Below are 20,415 nucleotides of genomic sequence, written 5' to 3' on the forward strand. Positions count from 1 at the left end.
TGGGTACTCAGGGTCAATCCTTGGGTCAATCAGTCTCTGGAAGAGAGAGAGAGAAAACACACAGTAAGAATTTGGTGTGGAGTCAGAGCTCAACTGGGCTCTGACTGAGTGTGGCTTTTGTAGCTTGTGCTTAATGAGCCTCATGTGCTTCAGCTGTGCCCAATCAAGGTGCTTCCTCCATTTTGAGTACTTCATACTCGTTGCTAAGGGCAATGCTGGTGCACACAGGCTTGCTTACCACATTAGTAAATATAAGGAAGTGCTTGCATCTGACATTAATAAAAGTAGCAGTGATGGCAAAATGAAGCTTTCTGAAGCAATGGGGCTTTAAATACAAATGTACTGAAATTGGGTTCATTACTCGAAGCTTCTGTAGATGGTTCAATAAACTGCCATCTGGTAGTCAAAAAAATGAAACGAACCCAGTAAGCCTCTATGGCTGTCAGTGTTATGTAAATGTAATATTGAAGACTAAAAGACTAACATTTTATGCTGATCAGTATTATTAATCATTATTAGTATTGATAATCATTAAGTAACATTTCTGATCATTTGTTTTACATTATTAAATGATGTCTTAGTCTTCAATATCAATGCTATATAGTATGTCATATTTGTGTTTTGTTTACTTAAGTGATTATAAATACCCCACAATCCAAGGCTCAAGCAAGGAATTTGTTTATAAATTACAAATAAGTTACTGTTATGTTAAAAAAGTATAAATCCACCATATGAGAGTAAATTAATAATTAATATATGAATGAAAATTGAACATGTAGGAGAAAAATATACTTGTGGGCTGGGCAGTAATTTTTTTTTTAACTGGGATTGATGGGAGTGTGCTTAGTATGTGACTGAACTGGGATTCATGGGGACTTTAAACCAGCGCTGGGATTTGAACTTATTTTGAACCAGATACCGAAGCAGTCACGTGGTTTTCAGCTGAATGAAGCTTCAGATATCAAAGGTCACGTGGTTTTGGTAAAAACGAATCAAGCTCCAATACAGTGGTTTTTGACACAAGCTTCGAAGCTTCGGTTTCGAACGTCCCATCACTAAAAATTTGTATTTTTCTTTTTTTTTAATTATATGGTATTTCTATGAAGTCCCTTGGAGTATCATGTAAATATTATGGTATATGGATATGGTAATCATTAGGTGCAAGAATTACTATCTAATACTATTACTATTCATTAGTACCCCCACAATGCTAAAGTGTTGAAAGCTCCCAGGAAATGTGTGTTCAAGTGTGTTTGATGCCAGCAAGGGATGCTTCCCAGCTTTCACACACTTCGAATACTCTTATTAATGCAAGACCCAGCTCCACAATCGTAGTCGTTTGCAGTGGATCGTTAGGAAAAATGCATGCCACTGGCAAACTCATTCATCACATACCTGGAAAGTGTTGTGTGTGTATGTGCGTTTGTCTTCAGAATGAGGGTGCTTGTGTTGTATTGATTGGGTGGTGAAGAGCCAGTGTGTTAAATGTCTCATATCAAATCACTGAGTTAAAGAATCCTTGCTGATAAATCACCCCTGCTAAAAACAAACAAACAAACAAAACAAAAACCCACTTAAACCATAAAAACCTGATTCAGAATGGTTCATGTTGGTGTTTAGGGCTGGTTTGTTTCTGGACCAGCAAAATATGCTTGTCTAAGCTGCACTGACTTCCTGGTAAAGCTGATGAAGGAACTCTTGCTGGTTTAACTAGTTAAGAGGCCTGTTTGGGACACCAATAAACCAGAATCCCAAAACACAACTTACTGTATGCTGGTGGACATGTTTTTTTGTTTGTTTTTTTTTTCAGTTTTTAGGTCAGATTTAGGGGTAGGGTTAGGGGACATTCACACCGAATGTGTAATTGCGCTTAAAAATGCTGGACATAGCACCATGAAGAAGCAGAAATCTTTTTTTTTTTTTTTTTTTTGGTGGGGGGGGTCAACAGTTGAAGTTCTTTTTAACCCAAAATAGCATCTAAAAAATTAGACATTGAAAATACCGCAAGACACAGCACAATGGTCAAAGATGTCCATCTAGTGCATGTTTACATAGAAAAAACTATTGAAAAACAGTGCAGTCGGATGCATAGGGGATATAAAATATCATTAGCTCTGCATAAGAACAAGTTCCCATCATGATAGAAAAACAAACATGTGTGTGTTGTTACTTGCTTCAGGGTTAAATGGAAAAGCCTTAAACTTGGACTTGTCATCTGCTTTTTCCTACATCAACCATCACACACTAAACACTCTCAGCTAAATAACATGCTAAAATGAAAGACAAATTGTTAACATTTGTCCACGATACGTCGAAATGGGAGAGTAGACAATTCTAGTTTGTTTCTGTGTCTTATGCGTTTCATTTTCTGCGCCAACCCTGATAATTAACCTGTCTGGAGTTTGTGCTGTTCACCTTTAGCAATACAGAGATGGAAATGGTAGTGAAATGAAGGGTAATAACAGTAATCACAGTAAAATAAGAACTGTTTGAATGCCTGGTGGAGGTGAGAAAGGATGTAGAAATGCATTTTGCTTGGCTAAAGTACCAGTTACGTCCACAATGCGTAAGTAGTGTCTTGAAGTGTCTAGCTCAAAGGCACAATGATATTGACCTCAACACCATACCATTGCTAACAAGATTAACTATAAAATTTGTTTTCTTTTATAGCTGTAATATTTAAAATGCAGCTCCACAGTGGGTTTGATTTACATTCATACATGGGAATGAATGTTTGCAAGGCAGGGGAGAAATGCATTCTGGGAAACTAGTCTACATATACAGTACATATAAGTGATGTTCTCTAAGGGACTTCTTTAGGATACATATCCGTAATCATTTCCTTGAAGATGTGGTAAAGCTGCGTAGTTACTGCTACTTGTGGTGAAAGACTCATGGGTATGTGTGTGTGTGATCTGATGTTTTATCAGCATAACTGCTCTTGAGGTGAACAGATTAAAGCTCCTTAATGACTTAACATTTCCTTCCTCTCTCTGTGAAATAATCTTAACTCACTCATCTCTCTTTCCCTCTCTTGCTCACACAAACAGTTAGAAATGTTCCTGGATTCTCATTCTGTGGTCTAATTGGATCCTATTAGGAGTTTTCCTCCCTAGAGTTCCCTGATAAGTTAATGGTCTGTGAATTGGTCCTTCTTTAATCTCTAGTCTTTCTCTCTGTGTGTGTTAATGGGACATAAGTGCTCTTAGAGGGGATAATACCCCTGGCTTTACTCACCATGTACTAAATGCTTTTATTAGGGTCAGTTAAGGTCTCTCTTTTTCATACTTCTATGTGAATAGGATGTCTATGTTTCTAGTTTTACTATACCTACTGTGTAATCCATTTTATATTACCTCTAATTTATTGAAACGGAATAGAACTCCAGCCCAGCTCACTTTGTTTAGATGGATGCACTTTATTGATCTCTGACGGGTAATTTAGCAAGCACACTGCAAGTCCAAATCGAACAGGGGTTGTTGCAGCCAAAACTCTGAATACTAACAGCTAAAAGATCACAGCAAAATGCTAGCCACACTGTACCTGATTAACTAGGCTTTTAAGAACAATATTGAAGGATATGCGCTAATGATTCACTCAATTTGAGTTTGTAAGTGTTTCAAGTGTATAAATGTTTTGACTGATAAAGGACAAATGAATTTAAAGGATAAATGCAAACCTTTTTAATTTAATTTTTTACCTATTTTATGGTATTATATTTTATTTTATGGTATTGAATTGTCATTTGATAACATAAAAAAAAAAAGAAAAATAATAATTTTTCTGTCTGTCTGCAATGAGCAACAAGACATTTTGTTGGTTACTTTGTTTCTATTTTCATTTAATTGACAGACATAAAAATCCCATTGGTCCAAAATCTGCTTAACAGAGCTGTATATTAAAGTCAACATAAAATTAAAATGGACTCTTATTTTCTTTTTTGAAACACATTTCTGGTCATATCATGTGCGATTCATCAGTTTATGTTATTCCAAAGAAAGAAAATTCTTCGTCTTTGTAATCTGTGTCTGAAATGACTTTTCTTTTTGGATTACATCACCAAGCCCTTTTATTTTCCAACCCCTCCTCTTAACCACCTGCCTCCATTCTGGTATGTAATGCCCACTTTTCACAATCCAAACAATTCCGGATGAATAAAGCCAAGCGCTGTCCTTCTTTTTCTTTCTTGTTGAATTTCCTTTTGCACTTGGAAATACATAAAATTTCACAAGTAAAATGGGCTGTAATTGCTGTTTGCGGACTGTCAATTCACACTAGGGTTGTCACGATACCAAAATGTCAGTAGATGGTACCAGTACCTGTGAAATGTAACGATTCTCGATACCAATTTCGATATCACAGCAAAAATGGATAATATGCTATTGAACAGACCTTTTTTAGCCTATTTAAAAGATAAACATAAATGTAAATAATAAATTAAAACAACTGCATGTTTCCTTTAAGTGTTTTTCAATGAAGATAAACCTTACTTCTAATTTTATTTATTTTTTATTTATTTTTTTCAAGTAAGCATGGTATTGAAATGAATCCGTGCTCGGTACTACCGGTAACACCGGTAACACTGATGTAGTGACATCTTTTTTATTTTAGTATCTACTTGGTACCTGTACTTTTGACGTCCCTATTTCACACAGTATTTCATTTTGAATGAGGACAGAAAAAATACTTGATGCTGAAACCCTCGTAGACCTGGTCAATGAACAGAGTTCTAAACACACTGGTTCTGGGAGTTTCATCACAATTAAATCTGAGTGCACATGAGTTCCAGTGTCATTCCACAGTAAAGAGGCCTGTAAACCTTCTCATTAAGCTCAGATAAGAGTCATATTAAACTCTATTCATTAACTGTGAACTTTATATGTGATGGTTCGAAATGAGCTGTGCTGCAGGAGTCTCCCTCCTTCTCTCTCTCTCTCTCTGTCCTTGGATTGAAGAAAGTCTGAGGAAAGAAATGGCTGACAGCCCAGCTCTTTTGGGAAAGCCTCCTGTCTCTGACAGACTGTGATCTTGTCTGCTGACATACACAAATGTGCTCACACACGCGCATCACAGGTAGACGCTTGCTTTGTTTGACAATGACACACCATCCTGGCACGGCACGCAAGATACACTCAATCACACACAAATGCATACTTCTATATGGCCCAAGACACCATCATGGATGACTGTGGCCTTGTCCCAAATGGTACTCTTGATGTGGACATGTGGTTTCGTGGCTTTCATTTACGCATCAGACCGTAGGTCTATCATGCCGAAGGACAAATCATGGCGGACGAGGTGATGTCAAGTGCGGATTTAAAATTGATTTCAATAATTGTTTTCTTTGATCGTCAACAGCAAATCTCTAGATTTTCTCATATATATAGTCTCACTTTTTTTTTCTCTCCCCTTTTCACCCCAATTTATAATGCCCAATTCCCAATGCGCTCTAAGTCCTCATGGTGGCATAGTGACTCTCCTCAATCCAGGTGGCGGAGGACGAATCTCAGTTGCCTCTGCGTCTGAGACCGTCAATCCGCGCATCTTATCATGTGACTTGTTGAGTGCGTTACCGCGGAGACATAGCGTGTGTGGAGGCTTCACGCTATTCTCTGCGGTATCCAAGCACAACTCACCACGTGCCCCACCGAGAGTGAGAACCACATTATAGCGACCATGAGGAGGTTACCCCATGTGACTCTACCCTCCTTAGCAACTGGGCCAATTTGGTTGCTTAGGAGACCTGGCTGGAGTCACTCAGCAAGCCCTGGATTCAAACTTGTGTCTCCAGGGGTGGTAGTCAGCGTCTTTACTCGCTGAGCTACCCAGCCCCCCCCCCGTATAGACTCACATTTTAATGTATATATACCTAACCCTTGCATGTGATGGCTCACACGATGAAAGAATGTTTGGAAGATGTGAAGAGTATAACAATTTCACTGAGAATCAACTCATCAGTTTTGATCAGCAAGCCATGTGTATTTAGTTATTTTGCAAATTGTAGACAATTGTACTTTTTTGCGCATATATGCCAAACACGTGCAATTTGCTTAAATAAATCAGAAATTCAAATCTAGTGTGAACAAGAAACTAATTGTTCAGAGATTTGAACTTAATGTTTAAAAAAAAAAAAAAAAAAAATCATTTTTCTCATTCGAGATCCGAGCCAAAGCGATTGAGAAAAACTGTAATATTAATATTTCATTCTAACATGTTAATTATTTAAACATATATAATGTTTTATAATTACTTATTTTATTATTATTATTATTATTATTATTATTAACATATTCAAATTAAATAATATTATCTTAACATTTGTAAATATTTATTTTTATTTGATTGTATTTATTATTATTATTTTATCTCTATTTGTAATGTCTGTTATTCTTTAATGTTATCCATTTTATCTTTTCAATTATTATATCTTTTTTATTTAATTTGTGTTCTGTATGTTGATTTTGCACTATTGTTGCACTATACAGTATTATATATGTATTTGTGTAACATTATTTTTTTGTGTGTGTGCAGCTAATCTGCAAATGCTTTGGCAATACAAATTAAAAATTTGTCATGCCAGTAAAGCACATTAACACTGAATTTCAGAGAGAAAAGCCTCTGCCTTTAAAATGTTGAAATAATAGTGTCATCACTTCTGTAGTACGATATTCGAACAAACACGAGTAAACACAAGCCGATTAAGTGGAAACTTTCAATTTGTAGCCACCCCACTAATCATTATCAGCTTTTACTCCCCCTTTGCTGACACTGGTCCAGCAACTAGTGAACCTCAGAGAAATTCCAGGTGGGGGAAGGTAGCCACATGCAAAAGCAAAGGAATGTGGCTGAGAAGTAACTCACTCCATTCCCCCATAGGAAAGACACATAAAGCCCATAAAACAGACTTTTCTTCATAAATTTATAGACAAACTGTTCTATAAATGAACATGCATATCCTGTATACCACATGTACTGTATACCGTTTTGTGCATGCTTTATGACAGAACCACTAGATAATGTAAAATTATTGGTATCATGCTTCCTATCAAATTAATCCTTGTGTGATGCCCTAAACATTGGTGTATAGCACCCCCTTATAGCTTGCATTGTATGCTTGTTATATTAATCAGAGCATAAAGGGGCACGAACTGCTAGCTTACTCCAATCATGCAAATGAGTCAGCTTCCAGACAAAGGAACTTTTCCCGCTGGAAAATTGCAGCTTTCTCATTGGTCAAGCCAAACTCGAGAGGAGTGACCTCCCTCAGGATTTAAAGGGCACTGTCGGAGTGACCTCCCTCTCTCTTCTCTCTTCCCTCGTGCCCTTCTTTTCCTGTTTGCTGTTGTTGTGGGACCGGAATCACCCAGTCCGATCGCGAGGTCGCGGGCCGGCAGGCCTCAAACACATCAAGCCATGTGTAACTTCCTCGACCATAACGGAGTCAAACACCGCAAGTTCATCATTTCTTCATTCAACGCAAAAGAAATTTATTGCAATTTCAACACCATCGACTCAAGGAACCATCAAGACTTTCTCCTGAGACTGCATCTGGGTGCTCTCACAACAGCCAAGGCATTGCAAGTATCGTACAATTAACTAACTAAACAGAAGTTTAGTATAAGCTGTGAACCCCTTTGTTAACAAAGATGTTTTGAAGTAAGAAACTGGTGGTTCTTTCAGATGGTTAAATTACTCTTTTCATAGCTTCATTCCCCTGTTCTGTTCTGGTGTCATTCACTTTTCCATTTCCCATGTATGCGTAATTTGTGTCTATGTGTTTGTTTAGATTAGTTGTGTGTTCGTGATTTAGTTAAATAAAGCTTTTGTGTACATTCTTGCGAGTTGATTCTGGTCTGCTTGTAAATCAACGTCAATTTAACGATTTGATCACACCTACATGCTAAGAAGGAGTTATTTTTCTGTGGCCACGAAAAATATCGTTTCTGAGAGTTGATAGACGACCAATACTGAGTGTTCGCTGGACGAACAGATTAATTGATTGTAATGTTAATTCAGCTACATCAAGTTAATTCTATTAACTGATCCAAATATTTATAATTAATTATACCGAGTTATGATTAATTATTCATATTTCCCTTTTAAAGATAATTTGATGGTGGTATATTTTGATAAATAATCTCATCCCTGTTTTTAAAAGATTTTGCTTCAAAGCTGTACCTAAATATGTGTAATATTATTTTCAATAAGCCATGAGAATAATATTACTCCAATAAGATAATTAATCATAATTCCCTTATTAAAGCTAATTCCTTACAATAGAAATTGTGAGCGGATACAACGAGATGTTGTATTACAATTTTAATGGTGGAGAATTTTATTCAGACAAATAATCAAGTTATTTGTCATTTATCTAATTTATAATGGTTGTCGAACGCGACTAATTGCATTATAAATTTCCTTACATAATAATGTAGAATAAGGACAGTTTAATTTAATTCCTAGCTCACACATACTGTTTCCCTACATATAATGGTGGAGGTACGCGGTCACTTTAACCCATCCCGTGTACATTTATACTACCAAATTTGCTACAAATTACTATCTAGCCTTCCCTACAGCAGCTTCCTCTCTCTCTCACACTTTCTCTCTCTGTCTCTCTCTCTCTCTCTCTTTCTCTCGTGTCTCAAATGTCAATATAGCTTATATAACTTGCTGGGATGTTGATCTGTCAATCATAGAGCAAACACATTCAGAACTTCTCTGCTGGGGGTTATATTTGTATTTTTGCATTCATTGTTATGTATTTATTTCTAGAGGTTTATTATATTTGCGACATGCAGACAGAAATATGAACTAAAAAGAAGCTCACCCTTGAATGCCTGCAATGCACCATCTGCTTCCTTCTGAAACAGCAGAAAAAAAAATAATGTGTGTGTGTGTTTGTGGGTCATGTCTGGTGCTGGTGAGGATCATGACTCCTGGAGTTCAGGGAGCATGTGTGTCTACTCTGTGATGAGGTCAGATCTCTGTGTTTGGCACTGTATAATTGCAGTCATAAGATCCGTGCAGTAAACTGTCTCTCTCTCTCTCTCTCTCACATCTTTCTCATCAAGATCCCTGGAGCAAACAGCATATATATCAGCCAGGAAAATAGATACATTGGTCCTGAAATGGTCTTCTTATTGAATATGTTTTCGTGCGACAGACAGATACTGTAGATACAAAAATAGACAGACAGACAGACAGACAGATAGACAGATAGATAGATAAGCGCCAGTTCACACAAGGAAGCTATGCACCTTCAAGAGAATATACCGTCATGGTTACTTGTGTAACCTCCATTCCCTGATGGAGGGAACAAGACATTGTGTCAATATAGTGACACTAGGGGTCACTCTTGGGAGCCCGAGACACCTCTGGTCTTTGATAAAAGGCCAATGAATATTGGCAAGTGGTATTTGCATGCCACTCCCCCGGACATACGGGTATAAAATGAGCTGGTATGCAACCACTCATTCAGGTTTTATGCTGAGGAGCCGATATAAGGTCCGGCCATTTCAGCGGGTAGTTCAGCGTTGTGGCAGGAGGGACACAACGTCTCGTTCCCTCTATCAGGGAATGGAGGTTACACAAATAACCATGATGTTCCCTATCTGTCACTCACTCGACGTTGTGTCGATGTAGTGACACTAGGGGTCCCTATACAAAATGCCACAATTGGCTGAACTGTGTTACGTGAACTGGTGGTGTGTGGTGGGCAGACTACTGTGTGCCACATAGCCAGCACACCAGTTCGACATGTAACCTCCCCCAACATAGTCATGAGTGTCGAACGGCCCTTTAGGGACAAGTCGACTACCCAAAAGATAGAGACAGGCTTAACCCAGTCATGGCCTCTTTTCCCTTTCTCTTTTTCCACTCCCTAAAAAAGAAGGGGGATTATCCGACTGGGCCGCCAGGTCTAGTCGGGGGATGTCCCTCCTAAGGGGAAGACACCGCGGAGACCACACCTCGCCCAAAGAGAGGGTGGGATATTTAAGTGGAAGAATACATCACATGGTCTTTCCGACAATGTGGAGAGTCTTCAAGGAAGATCCTACCCAACGGGGGAGGAGTTACTACAAATATGGAGACTGGGGCAGAGGGGCTCTGCCCTAGGAAGACGCAGTTTGCCAACAGGGAAACGAACTAGCGGAAGATATATATCGCATGGGGTTAGCCTTACAGGGAACCGCCACATGCGGAGCACCTACCCCAGAACAGGACTCTTAGTTAGCATGTGTACTGGGCTGGCAGCAAGTCTCTCCGAAAACTGGACTGCCACAGGGCCTGGAGGAAGTCAACCAGGGAAGAAAGTTTGAGAACACTACTGGGAATTAATGGAGCACGTCTTCAGCTCCAAGGGAGGTGGAAGGCACTATGTGCAAGTGATACACCCGGCCAGCTATCCCGGGCTTATCCGCTTGTGTTGCGTGCCACTACCTGGGACGAAACCGGTTCCACCTGGAGGTTGTAGAACCTTGCAAAGGTGTTGGGTGTTGCCCAGCCTGCTGCTCTGCAAATGTCTGTTAGAGAGGCACCTCTGGCCAGGGCCCAGGAAGCCGATACACCTCTGGTAGAATGGGCTCATAGCCCTACCGGGGGCGGCATGTCCTGGGCGAGATATGCCATAGTTATGGCGTCAATGAGCCAGTGGGCGATCCTCTGCTTGGAGACAGTGCTTCCTTTCCGCTGTGCACCAAAGCAGACAAAGAGCTGCTCAGAGATTCTAAAGCTCTGCGTGCGATCCAAATAGATGCGTAAAGTTCGCACCGGACACAGCAACGAGAGGGCTGTTTGAATGCCTTCAAACAGGCCAGTACCGACTGGGCGCGCTCGTTCGTAAGGCGCGCCGTCAAGGAGACTAAGTCCAACTCCAATCCGAGAAAAGAGATGCTCTGAACCGGGAGGAGCTTGCTCTTTTCCCAGTTGACCCAAAGCCCTAATCAGCTGAGGTGTGCGAGCACCAGGTCCCTGTGTGCGCACAACATGTCTCGAGAGTGAGCTAGGATTAGCCAGTCATCGAGATAGTTGAGAATGTGAATGCCCACCTCCCTTAACGGGGCAAGGGCAGCCTCTGCGATCTTCGTAAAGATGCGAGGAGGCCGGGACAGGCCGAAAGGGAGGACTTTGTACTGATACGCCTGACCCTCGAACGCGAACCGCAGGAAAGGTCTGTGTCGAGGAAGGATCGAGACATGGAAGTACGCATCCTTCAGGTCTACCGCCGCAAACCAATCTTGATGCCGGACGCTCGCCAGAATGCGTATTTGTGTCAGCATCTTGAACGGGAGTCCGTGTAAAGCCCGGTTCAGTACTCGCAGGTCCAAGATTGGCCGCAACCCACTGCCTTTTTTCGGTATGATGAAGTAGGGGTTGTAAAACCCTTTCTTCATCTCGGCTGGAAGGATAGGTTCTATCGCGTCCTTCCGTAGGAGGGTAGTGATCTCCGCGCGCAGGGTGGCAGCGTTTTCGCCCTTGACCAAGGTGAAGTGAATACCGCTGAACCTGGGCAGGCGCCTGGCAAACTGAATCGCGTAGCCGAGTTGGACGGTCCGGATCAGCCATCGCGACGGACTGGAAAGCGCGAGCCACGCGTCACTGTGAGACGGGTGGCGTCGGCTTCCTGTGGTGGGCTCAAATCCAAAAAATTAACACAATGTTTGATGTTTGATGAAAAAATTAGAGTAATCATGTTGGTTTCTATGAAACTTGTCTTGCTTTTTTGCCTGTAGTGCATCATAAGTCTGTGAAGCTTTTTCTTCAAGTTCTTTCAAAGTGGTAGAAAAAAGCTGTTGATTTTCCAGGTTCTCAGCCAGTTCATTTTCAATCTAGTCAAAGTCAGTTTTCAGGACAGTTTCCTTCTTCTGCAAATAGGTAATTGTGGCAGCCATCAATGCAAAGGAACATCAGTCCAGGATTTCAGTCCAGATCTTTATTAACTCATCATCATGCCTTTTGGATATGTAAAGCTCGAGGGATAATTTTTCATTCAAGGAATTCTGATAATGTAATACCATGTAAGTGGGCCTTGTCTAATCGCAACTTAAAGATCTTTCCAATCAGCTCACAAAGGAGATTGTAGATCTTGTCCATCATCAAAAAGAGATTCTTGTAGGATGGCACTTTCAGAAGAACTGTCACTTAAAAGTGCATCTAAAAATTATTTAGAGAGATTCTTTAGAGAGATCCAATTTGCACACCAAACAAATATCTCTCTCTTGTGGAACAGTATGACTATAATTCTGATATTGTATAATAACTGTAAATGCTTGTGTAATGGTAACATCCCTCTCTCTCTCTCAGGTGAGCACCTGCGAGTGTGTCCCCAGGGTTACACATGCTGCACCACTGCAATGGAGGAGAACCTTGTGAACCTAAGTAGACAAGAGTTTGAGACACAAGTCAAAGAGTCTGGACGCACCTTACAGGCCTCTCTCAACAGCCAATACAAGCGCTTTGATGGTGAGTTGCACTCAAGCCAACTGTCTGCCTATGAGTGTGTCAGGAAACTGAGTTCCGTTACCTTGATCCAAAATGGCCTCCTTACCATTGTTCAGCAGATGAGGTTGGGAAGAATGGGCCCACTAGGCTATTGGTGCTTGCTTCCCACCATTTTGAGAAAATGAAAAATATTTTAACCATCTAGGTTATACTTAACATGACATTCAGGTAAAGGCATAAAATATTAGGATCATATATATAACATATATATATACATGTATATATATATATCTCTACATATACTCTCTCTCTCTCTCTCTCTCTCTCTCTCTCTCTATATATATATATATATATATATATATATATATATCTGCATATACTGTATATGTATATAAATTTGCATGAAATACGGGGAGGACAAAATTATTTTTTTGCACCATAATCTTTTTTTTTTTAGTTTATCATGACCATTTTACACCTTCTCTCTGACATTTAGAATTAATCAGACTTTGTGCTTTAATTTTTGCGACCGTGCAATGCGCTATGACCAGAGCCTTCATTTGCAGTTTGGAGATTCCACCAGCAGGTGGTAATACAGTTCATGTCCAAATTCTTAAAATATTGTGTGGAACTTCAAATTATGTCCCTCACAACCACTGTTATAGCCATTTTATGAAACAAACATTTATGAGATTTGTGTTAAACTTTCTAGAGGTCATGGTTTATTTTCATTCATTATTCAATCATTATTATTATTGTGCTTATATTTACAATTATATTTATTATCTAATTTGTTTTGGTATTTTCCACCAATTGTCGTAGAGTGATTTTTAAGTCACTGCAAAAGGGGCCGGTGGAAGAAGTTTGACAGGGTAAAATGTTTGGATACAAGGAGGTTTATTTTTTTTTTACCACTTCGTTATTCAAATTATGTTTTCGTTTAGTTAAAAAATATATATTTGAATTTAGAAATATATATGGTTTAAGTTTTTCATGTTTCAATAAATTGATTTAATTTTTAAAGCAAAATTGACTTGTAGAAGTGAAGTGCGTAAAAACAAAAAAGAAAGAAAAATATCCTTCAAACCACAGCCTTACCTGGAAGGATGATACAATCACTGTTAATACTAGCCATGATTTGTGTGCCAGTAAATCATTGTGATTAGTAATACTTACATTATCTATAATTTATAGAGCCTACATTCAAGTCGTTACGAAAACCACATTTTCCATGCGTATTAAAGGAGCGTGTCACAAAAAAATATGCCTGACATTAAACAAGGGCGTATAATGCATAAAAGAATGTAGGGACCCAGTCCATTAATGCTTTGTGCGCACAATTTCACCAAACCCACTTGCGCCAAGACTTAGTGCATGCTTATGTGAAAATATCAAAACTTCATGCCATTCCAGTTAACTGCGCTGAGCACTAGCGCTCTTAAAATAGGGCCCTTTGCAGTGACCGGATAAAAATGTTGATGTTCCTATTACCGTAATCATGATCATTTGAACAATCCCGATATCGATTCTTAAAATCCCAAGATTGATCTTTTACTTTAAAGTTTATTTCAGGTTATGTTGTGTTGATTATTGTATTGCTTAAAAAATTGCAATTGAACTGCATACTTTGGACCCTGTTATTAATTTTTAAAATCAATATTTTCATAATGTACCAAGTCAGAAGGTTCCCTGTATAACTTAGCTGAGAGAGAATTGCTTTCATATGTAAGCAAAATAGACATTGTAACTGAAATTTCTGCAAATTAATCAGAATTCGATAAAATCAGAATCAAATCGAGAACTTGTGGATCACAATTGAATCAAAACTGGAAATCTGTATTGATACCCAGCCATATTTGTTACTACATGTACCTTTAAGATATATATATATATATATATATATATATATATATATATATATATATATATATATATACAGGTTGTGGTGCGAGGATTTGGTGTCCCCCTAGCCGGTGGAGTTTTTGGTGCCCCCCTAGGGTAAGATGGTGCTCCCATAGGGAGTAGGTGAACCACGCAGACTGCGTAATAGGGCGTATAGTGAGCAACAGTACCGGTCAGTAATACTACATTGAAGATGAATAATACCAAGAAATTGACCCTGTATTCTGATATCCTCCACAGTTTTAGTAATAAAAGCTTTTTGAGTTATTAATAATAAAAAGTATATATCTTTTCTTATAAGCTGAGGACTTAAAAAATATAAAAATAAAAAAATAAAAATATCTTCTTTATCTTATTTATGTATACATCTGTGTTGGTTTATATGGATTTTATTAAAAGCAATATACTTTGTAGGGCTGGGCAGAAAAAGAAAAAAAGAAATAGATTTTTCGATTAATTTTTTATTTTTTTTTTTTATTTGGTTGATTCAATAGTGATTCTCAAAATCCATGGATCGATCTTTTACTCTATGCACAACCCTCCAGTAAAATGAGAGGAAATCACTCGCATTTGCAGCCATATTTCGTGCTATGCGACAAAAAATGTATATACATTATATGGCAACTGGTTGGTAAATGTTCATATTTCACTCACCAGTTATTGTGTAGTATAGTGGTGGAGTATTCAGCAGCAAGATCTTATCATTGCGTGTTGAGAGTAAAAGTTGTTCCATGTGTGCCCAAAGATGATATTTTCATGAACATAATTTTAATGTATCCATCTTGAAGTGAAATATTGCACATTTATTGAGTTCTTGTGGCATTGACCAGGAATTCTCTCTCTCTCTCTCTCTCTCTCTCTCTCTCTCTCTGTCTCTCTCTCTGTCTGTCTCTAAGGTATTGCACAGTTGGTGATTTTTGGTACTTTAAGTAGAGAAAGATCATCAGTTATTCTCTATTTCTCTTGTTGAAAACTTCACAAGAGCCAGTTTTGGGTTTAAAGCAAATCTTTGCCAGCTAACCTCCAGAAATCCTCAGTGTGTGCAAACACAAACTGACACACAGTGTTTGTGGTAGGGATGCATAAACTGAGACTATTTTCCTGCTGTGGCACAAGGAGGAGAAGTGTCACGGTCCTGTCACTCTGTCAGTCTGGGTTTTTGTCTGACAGGACCGTAGCATCATCATCCCATGTCTGTCTTGTGTTTCGTTGTCTGTCTTTGTGTGAGTGCACTACTTCGGTTGTATTCCCTGCCGTGCACCCTTTGGTCTGTCTTGTTTCATGTCTGGTGCATGGTGTCTGGATCCTGACTTCCTGTCTGGTTCGGTTTCGGTCTGTGTCGGGATCCGGACACTAATGCCCCATGTCTGTCTGTTATTGACGTGGGTGCATCGCACTTATGTCATCTTGGCAGAATGCACTCACGTCAGTAGTTTGTGTCTGTCTCTCACGAACACGGGTGCTCCTCGCATCGTGCTCGCGTTGTACTGTGCGCCCGGGTGGTGACCGTCTTGTTTTTGTCGCCTGTTGGTGCATCGTGTGGCGCTTGCCTCGCAATGTACGCTCATTTTTCGTTTAATGTGAGAATACGTGTCATTGCTCTGTTTACCATTGCTATGCATTCTCTCGTCTTGTTTGTCACTTGGCATGGGTGTATATTGCCTTATTGTCTTGGCGACAATCTTGCCGCATGTCTCTCTGTCTTATGTCATACCCTTCCTCCTTGTTTGCCCATTATCAGTTTATTAGTCACACCTGCCCTGTCTTGTTAACCTGTTGATTTCTCTCCCTATTTTAGTCTCCTCGTGTGTGCTGCCCAGTGCCAGTTCTTCTTGTGTGTCTTGTGTGTTCAGTCAGTTGGTCTAGTTTATTCCCTGTCAGTCCTATTTCCCCTACCTGGTTCTTGTTTCGGTCCGGTCAGTCCTGTTTCTCTCTGCCGCAGCCTGGATTGCCCTTTTTCCCCTTCGGGGTAGTTTATGTTGTTTTTCCCCCTTGTGAGTGTTTTTTTTATTTTTTTTATTTTTTATTTTGTATTAAAAAATTCCTGTTTATTTTTGCTGAGCCTCATTATTCTCTGCTAATCCTGACAAGAAGATCTGGTGGGACAAAATGTGTGAGTGTGTGTGCATATGTGTGAGTGTTTACCGGCATGAATTATGCTTGGCACAGTAAGCACCTATGAAGGATTATATCCAGGGTATGTGTGTTTGTGTACTGGTTTTTATGTGTGCTTGTGCATCTGTGCTTGTGCGTGTGCAGATTTGCATTATTTGTATAAGATTTGAAAAACTATGCTTCAAAATGAACTTTTTTTCCACATCTGTGACCTGTCAATGGTGGCTGAATTGAGAAAACATATAGAAATATTGTATAACATATTAAATAAATGTTAATTTTAATATATAAATATTGTATAAATATTTTTCTTATTTGCCATGGAACAGTATTTTGCATTATTTTAATTATATATATATACTGCATATTTTGTACCTATAAAACAATGGGATTATTTAGCTGTTTTTCCTTGCATATTTAAGCATACTTGCTTAAAACACAGAATATTCCATGTTTAACCACATGGAGTTTTAAAGAGAAAGCTTTAGGAATCCTACATAAGATTTTTTTTTTTTTTTTAAATAAACATTTACAGTTGTTAAAAACGTGTCACTTACTGTAGTAACAGTCATATTATCATTCTTACAATTTATCACTATTACAATTGTAAGTTTTATCAATTCTTGCTGTGTATTTTAATTGTAGTTCCTAACAAAGTTACCGGCTAACTGGCAAGTAACTTTTATTTGCTGGCGAAAAGGCAATTTTAAACTTCCATTTGGCAATAAAAATTTTAGACCCTGGCACAAGCTTCATCAAACTGAAAATATTATATAAAATAATATAATATAATAATATAAAATATGCTGTAGTCTCTGAATCAGGTCTGCTGTCAAAAGATGTGGGCACTTGTTTCCAGTTCATGTCCATTCTAACTGAAAATAGTCGATTTACTCTGAACAAACTGGCAATAAGTCTGTTGAATCAGAAGCAGTTCTCATTTCTGCATTAATTTTAGATTTTCTTTCTCTATTCCCCTCGCATTTTTCAAGTTTAAATTTAATAGCTTTGTAAAAACAACTGAAACAGAGTAATTTAGAATGGAAAACTGAGGCAGTGAAGAGTGTCAGTGAAGTGTGTTGTAGATGAGATTATAATCTTTTTGTGTCGTGACTGTAATCTGAACTGAAATTTCTGCTGTAATCTATTTGTCTATCTTTCCGTCTATCCGTCCGTCCATCTTCAATGTAAGGAAAGTTCCCTATCTGTCACTCACTCGACATTGTGTCGATGTAGTGACACTAGGGGTCACTCTTGGGAGCCCGAAACACCTCTGGTCTTTGATAAAAGGCCAATGAAAATTGCCGAGTGGTATTTGCATACCACTCCCCCGGACATACGGGTATAAAAGGAGCTGGTATGCAACCACTCATTCAGATTTTCTCTTCGGAGCCGAACGGTCGATGTTCACTGAGCTGAATTCCATGACTTTTCATTCACCTCTGCTGGATCTGATGGCGCATTTCAGCGGCTTCTCCCTCCTCTGCACTGCAGAGAACGCCCCTGGGCGCTTCGGCAGAAATAAAAGAGTATATTTCTCTAAAAGAGTGGTTCACACGTGTTTTTAAAGAAGCATCTTTTTAAAGATGCCTTTCCGTTTGTGTGTTATTCCTGGTTGCGGTTGTTATCTCTTGCCTTCTGATGATCACGATCGCTGTCTTTCGTGTCTGGGCGTGACCCATGCGGAGACAGCATTCGTGGATGGATCATGTACTCATTGCGAGAACATGACCATAGCAACATTGCGGTCGCGGCCGCGGCTTGCCTTCATAAGAAAGCAAGCCACCCCAGCGGCTCCCCGCCTCGGTCCTTCTACCTAGGGGTATGAGGCCAGCATGGCTAGCACTGGGGGCGATTTGGGGAACCCAATAGGACCACCTCTACCGGGTATCCCCCATGGACCTCCCATTCCCCAGCACGCTCGTCTGCCCCAATCGGGCTTCCGGATGAGACCGCCAGCTCGTCTCACGGCGAGTTCGACCTCTTGTTCGGACGCGGAAGCCTCAGCTGGGCTCGCCTCCTTGGGTACGGTCGCCCAGTCACAGGCTGACACGGAGATGATGGACATGCTTTCCCGGGCAGCCGCGAGCATCGGGATAGAGTTGAACCCTCCATTCTCCCCTGAACCCTCGTGGCTCGATGATTGGTTCCTGGGCTCACGGCGCCACTCACAGCCCCGCCCCGCCCCAGTTCCTTTCTTCCCAGAAGTGCACGAGGAGCTGACAAAGTTGTGGGAGGCACCTTTTACTGCCCAGTCCCTATCTTTCAGCTCCCCCGCCCTCACTACCCTTGATGGTGGGGCGGCCAGGGGCTATTCAGCGATTCCCTCGCTGGATAAGGCACTCGCGGTACACCTATGTCTGCAGAGCGCCGCCACCTGGCGCAGGCGCCCAAAGCTCCCGTCCAAGGCCTGTAGGTTTAGGTCGTCCCTGACGGCCGAAGCCTACAGTGCCGCTGGACAAGCCGCCTCCGCCCAGCGGCGACCGACCTCGCTCTCCGGGTGACGAAGGTCACGGCACGGTCTCTCGGGTGGGCGATATCTAACTTGGTGGTCCAGGAGCGCCACATTTGGCTCAACCTGGTCGAGATGGGAGAGGCCGACAAGGCACGGTTCCTTGGTGCCCCCATTTCCCAGGTTGGCCTGTTTGGCGACACCATCGAGGACTTTGCCCAGCAGTTCTCAGCGGCGAAGCAGCAGACGGAGGCTATCCGGCACATCCTGCCACGGCGCGGCTCAAGATCCCGCAACCCGCCTGCTCATCGCCAAGTGCGTCCCCCTGCGGTGATTGCACCGGCCCCAGCGTGGAGCCCACTGCAGGAAGCAGACGCCACCCGTCTCACGAAAGGCTTCAAAGCACCCCTGAGATGGGTGACCCAGGGACAACGAAACCCACTGCTCTGGAGCTGGTAAGCAGACCACTCCATCCCCCGGTGGAGGGCCAGGAGAAGAATCTTTTGTTGCCTTTTCATTTAATTTCGCCGCATGCCCAAGTGGCTGCTGTATACATGTGTTCAGCAAAGGAGCGGTTTCCTTGTTCCCTGGGTCACATACCCGGTGTGCAAGGCCATCATCACGACCACCGTCCACCATTCCATTTTGGCAGGTTTGGCACTCCAGCGGCGGTCTCCCCGCCCCTGCGCACCCAGCTGTGGCACAAATCCACCCCCGATGTGACAGTCTCCACGGGTCATGAGGACAGGCCTCTTTGTCTGCTTTGGTGGACAGCGGGGAGGAAGCGCTGTCTCCAAGCAGAGGATCGCCCACTGGCTCATTGACGCCATTACAATGGCATATCATGCCCAGGATGTGCTGCCCCCGGCAGGGCTACGAGCCCATTCTACCAGGAGTGTAGCGGCCTCCTGGGACTTGACCAGTGGCGCCTCTCTAACAGACATTTGCAGAGCAGCGGGCTGGGCAACACCCAACACCTTTGCGAGGTTCTACAATCTCCGGGTGGAACCAGTTTCGTCCCGTGTGATGGCAGGCACAAGGTGGTAAGTCTGGGACAGCTGGTCAGGTGTATCACTTGCGCATAGCGCCTTTCACCTCCCCTGAGCTGAAGACATGCGCTGTTGACTCCCAGTAGTGTTCACAAACTGTGTTCCCTGGATGATTTCCTCTGAGCCCTGTGGCAGACGAGTTCGCGGAGAAACTCACTGCTGGCTCAGTACATGTGCTAACTAAGCCGTGTAGCCGTAGGTGCTCCACATTTGTTGGTTCCCCATAGGTAACCCCATGCGATGTATATCTTCCGATAATTCGTTTTCCTGTAGGTAAACTGCATCTTCCTTGGGCAGAGGCCCCTCTGCCCCGTCACCATGCTTGTAGAAACTCCTTGCCTGTAGGGTAGGACCTACCATGGGACTTCGCCACATGACATATTTCTGACAAAGCTCGGCAAGACCATGTGACATATTTCCACTCAAAATACCCCCCCCCCCCGGGTGGGGTGT

The 20,415-nt window shown here is 41.2% G+C and overlaps 1 protein-coding gene across 1 annotated transcript in view; it reads left to right on the top strand.

The window, feature by feature from the left end:
- The window catches only part of gpc1b (glypican 1b), a 147,903-nt gene that overhangs the window by 74,307 nt on the left and 53,181 nt on the right, over positions 1 to 20,415 (top strand). The window contains exon 2 of the mRNA XM_051698295.1: positions 12,307 to 12,465. Coding sequence (XP_051554255.1) covers positions 12,307 to 12,465 — 159 coding nt within the window. The remainder of the gene's footprint in view (positions 1 to 12,306; positions 12,466 to 20,415) is intronic.

This window comes from Myxocyprinus asiaticus, chromosome 5, assembly GCF_019703515.2.
Source record: "Myxocyprinus asiaticus isolate MX2 ecotype Aquarium Trade chromosome 5, UBuf_Myxa_2, whole genome shotgun sequence".
In the NCBI taxonomy this organism is placed as follows: domain Eukaryota; kingdom Metazoa; phylum Chordata; class Actinopteri; order Cypriniformes; family Catostomidae; genus Myxocyprinus; species Myxocyprinus asiaticus.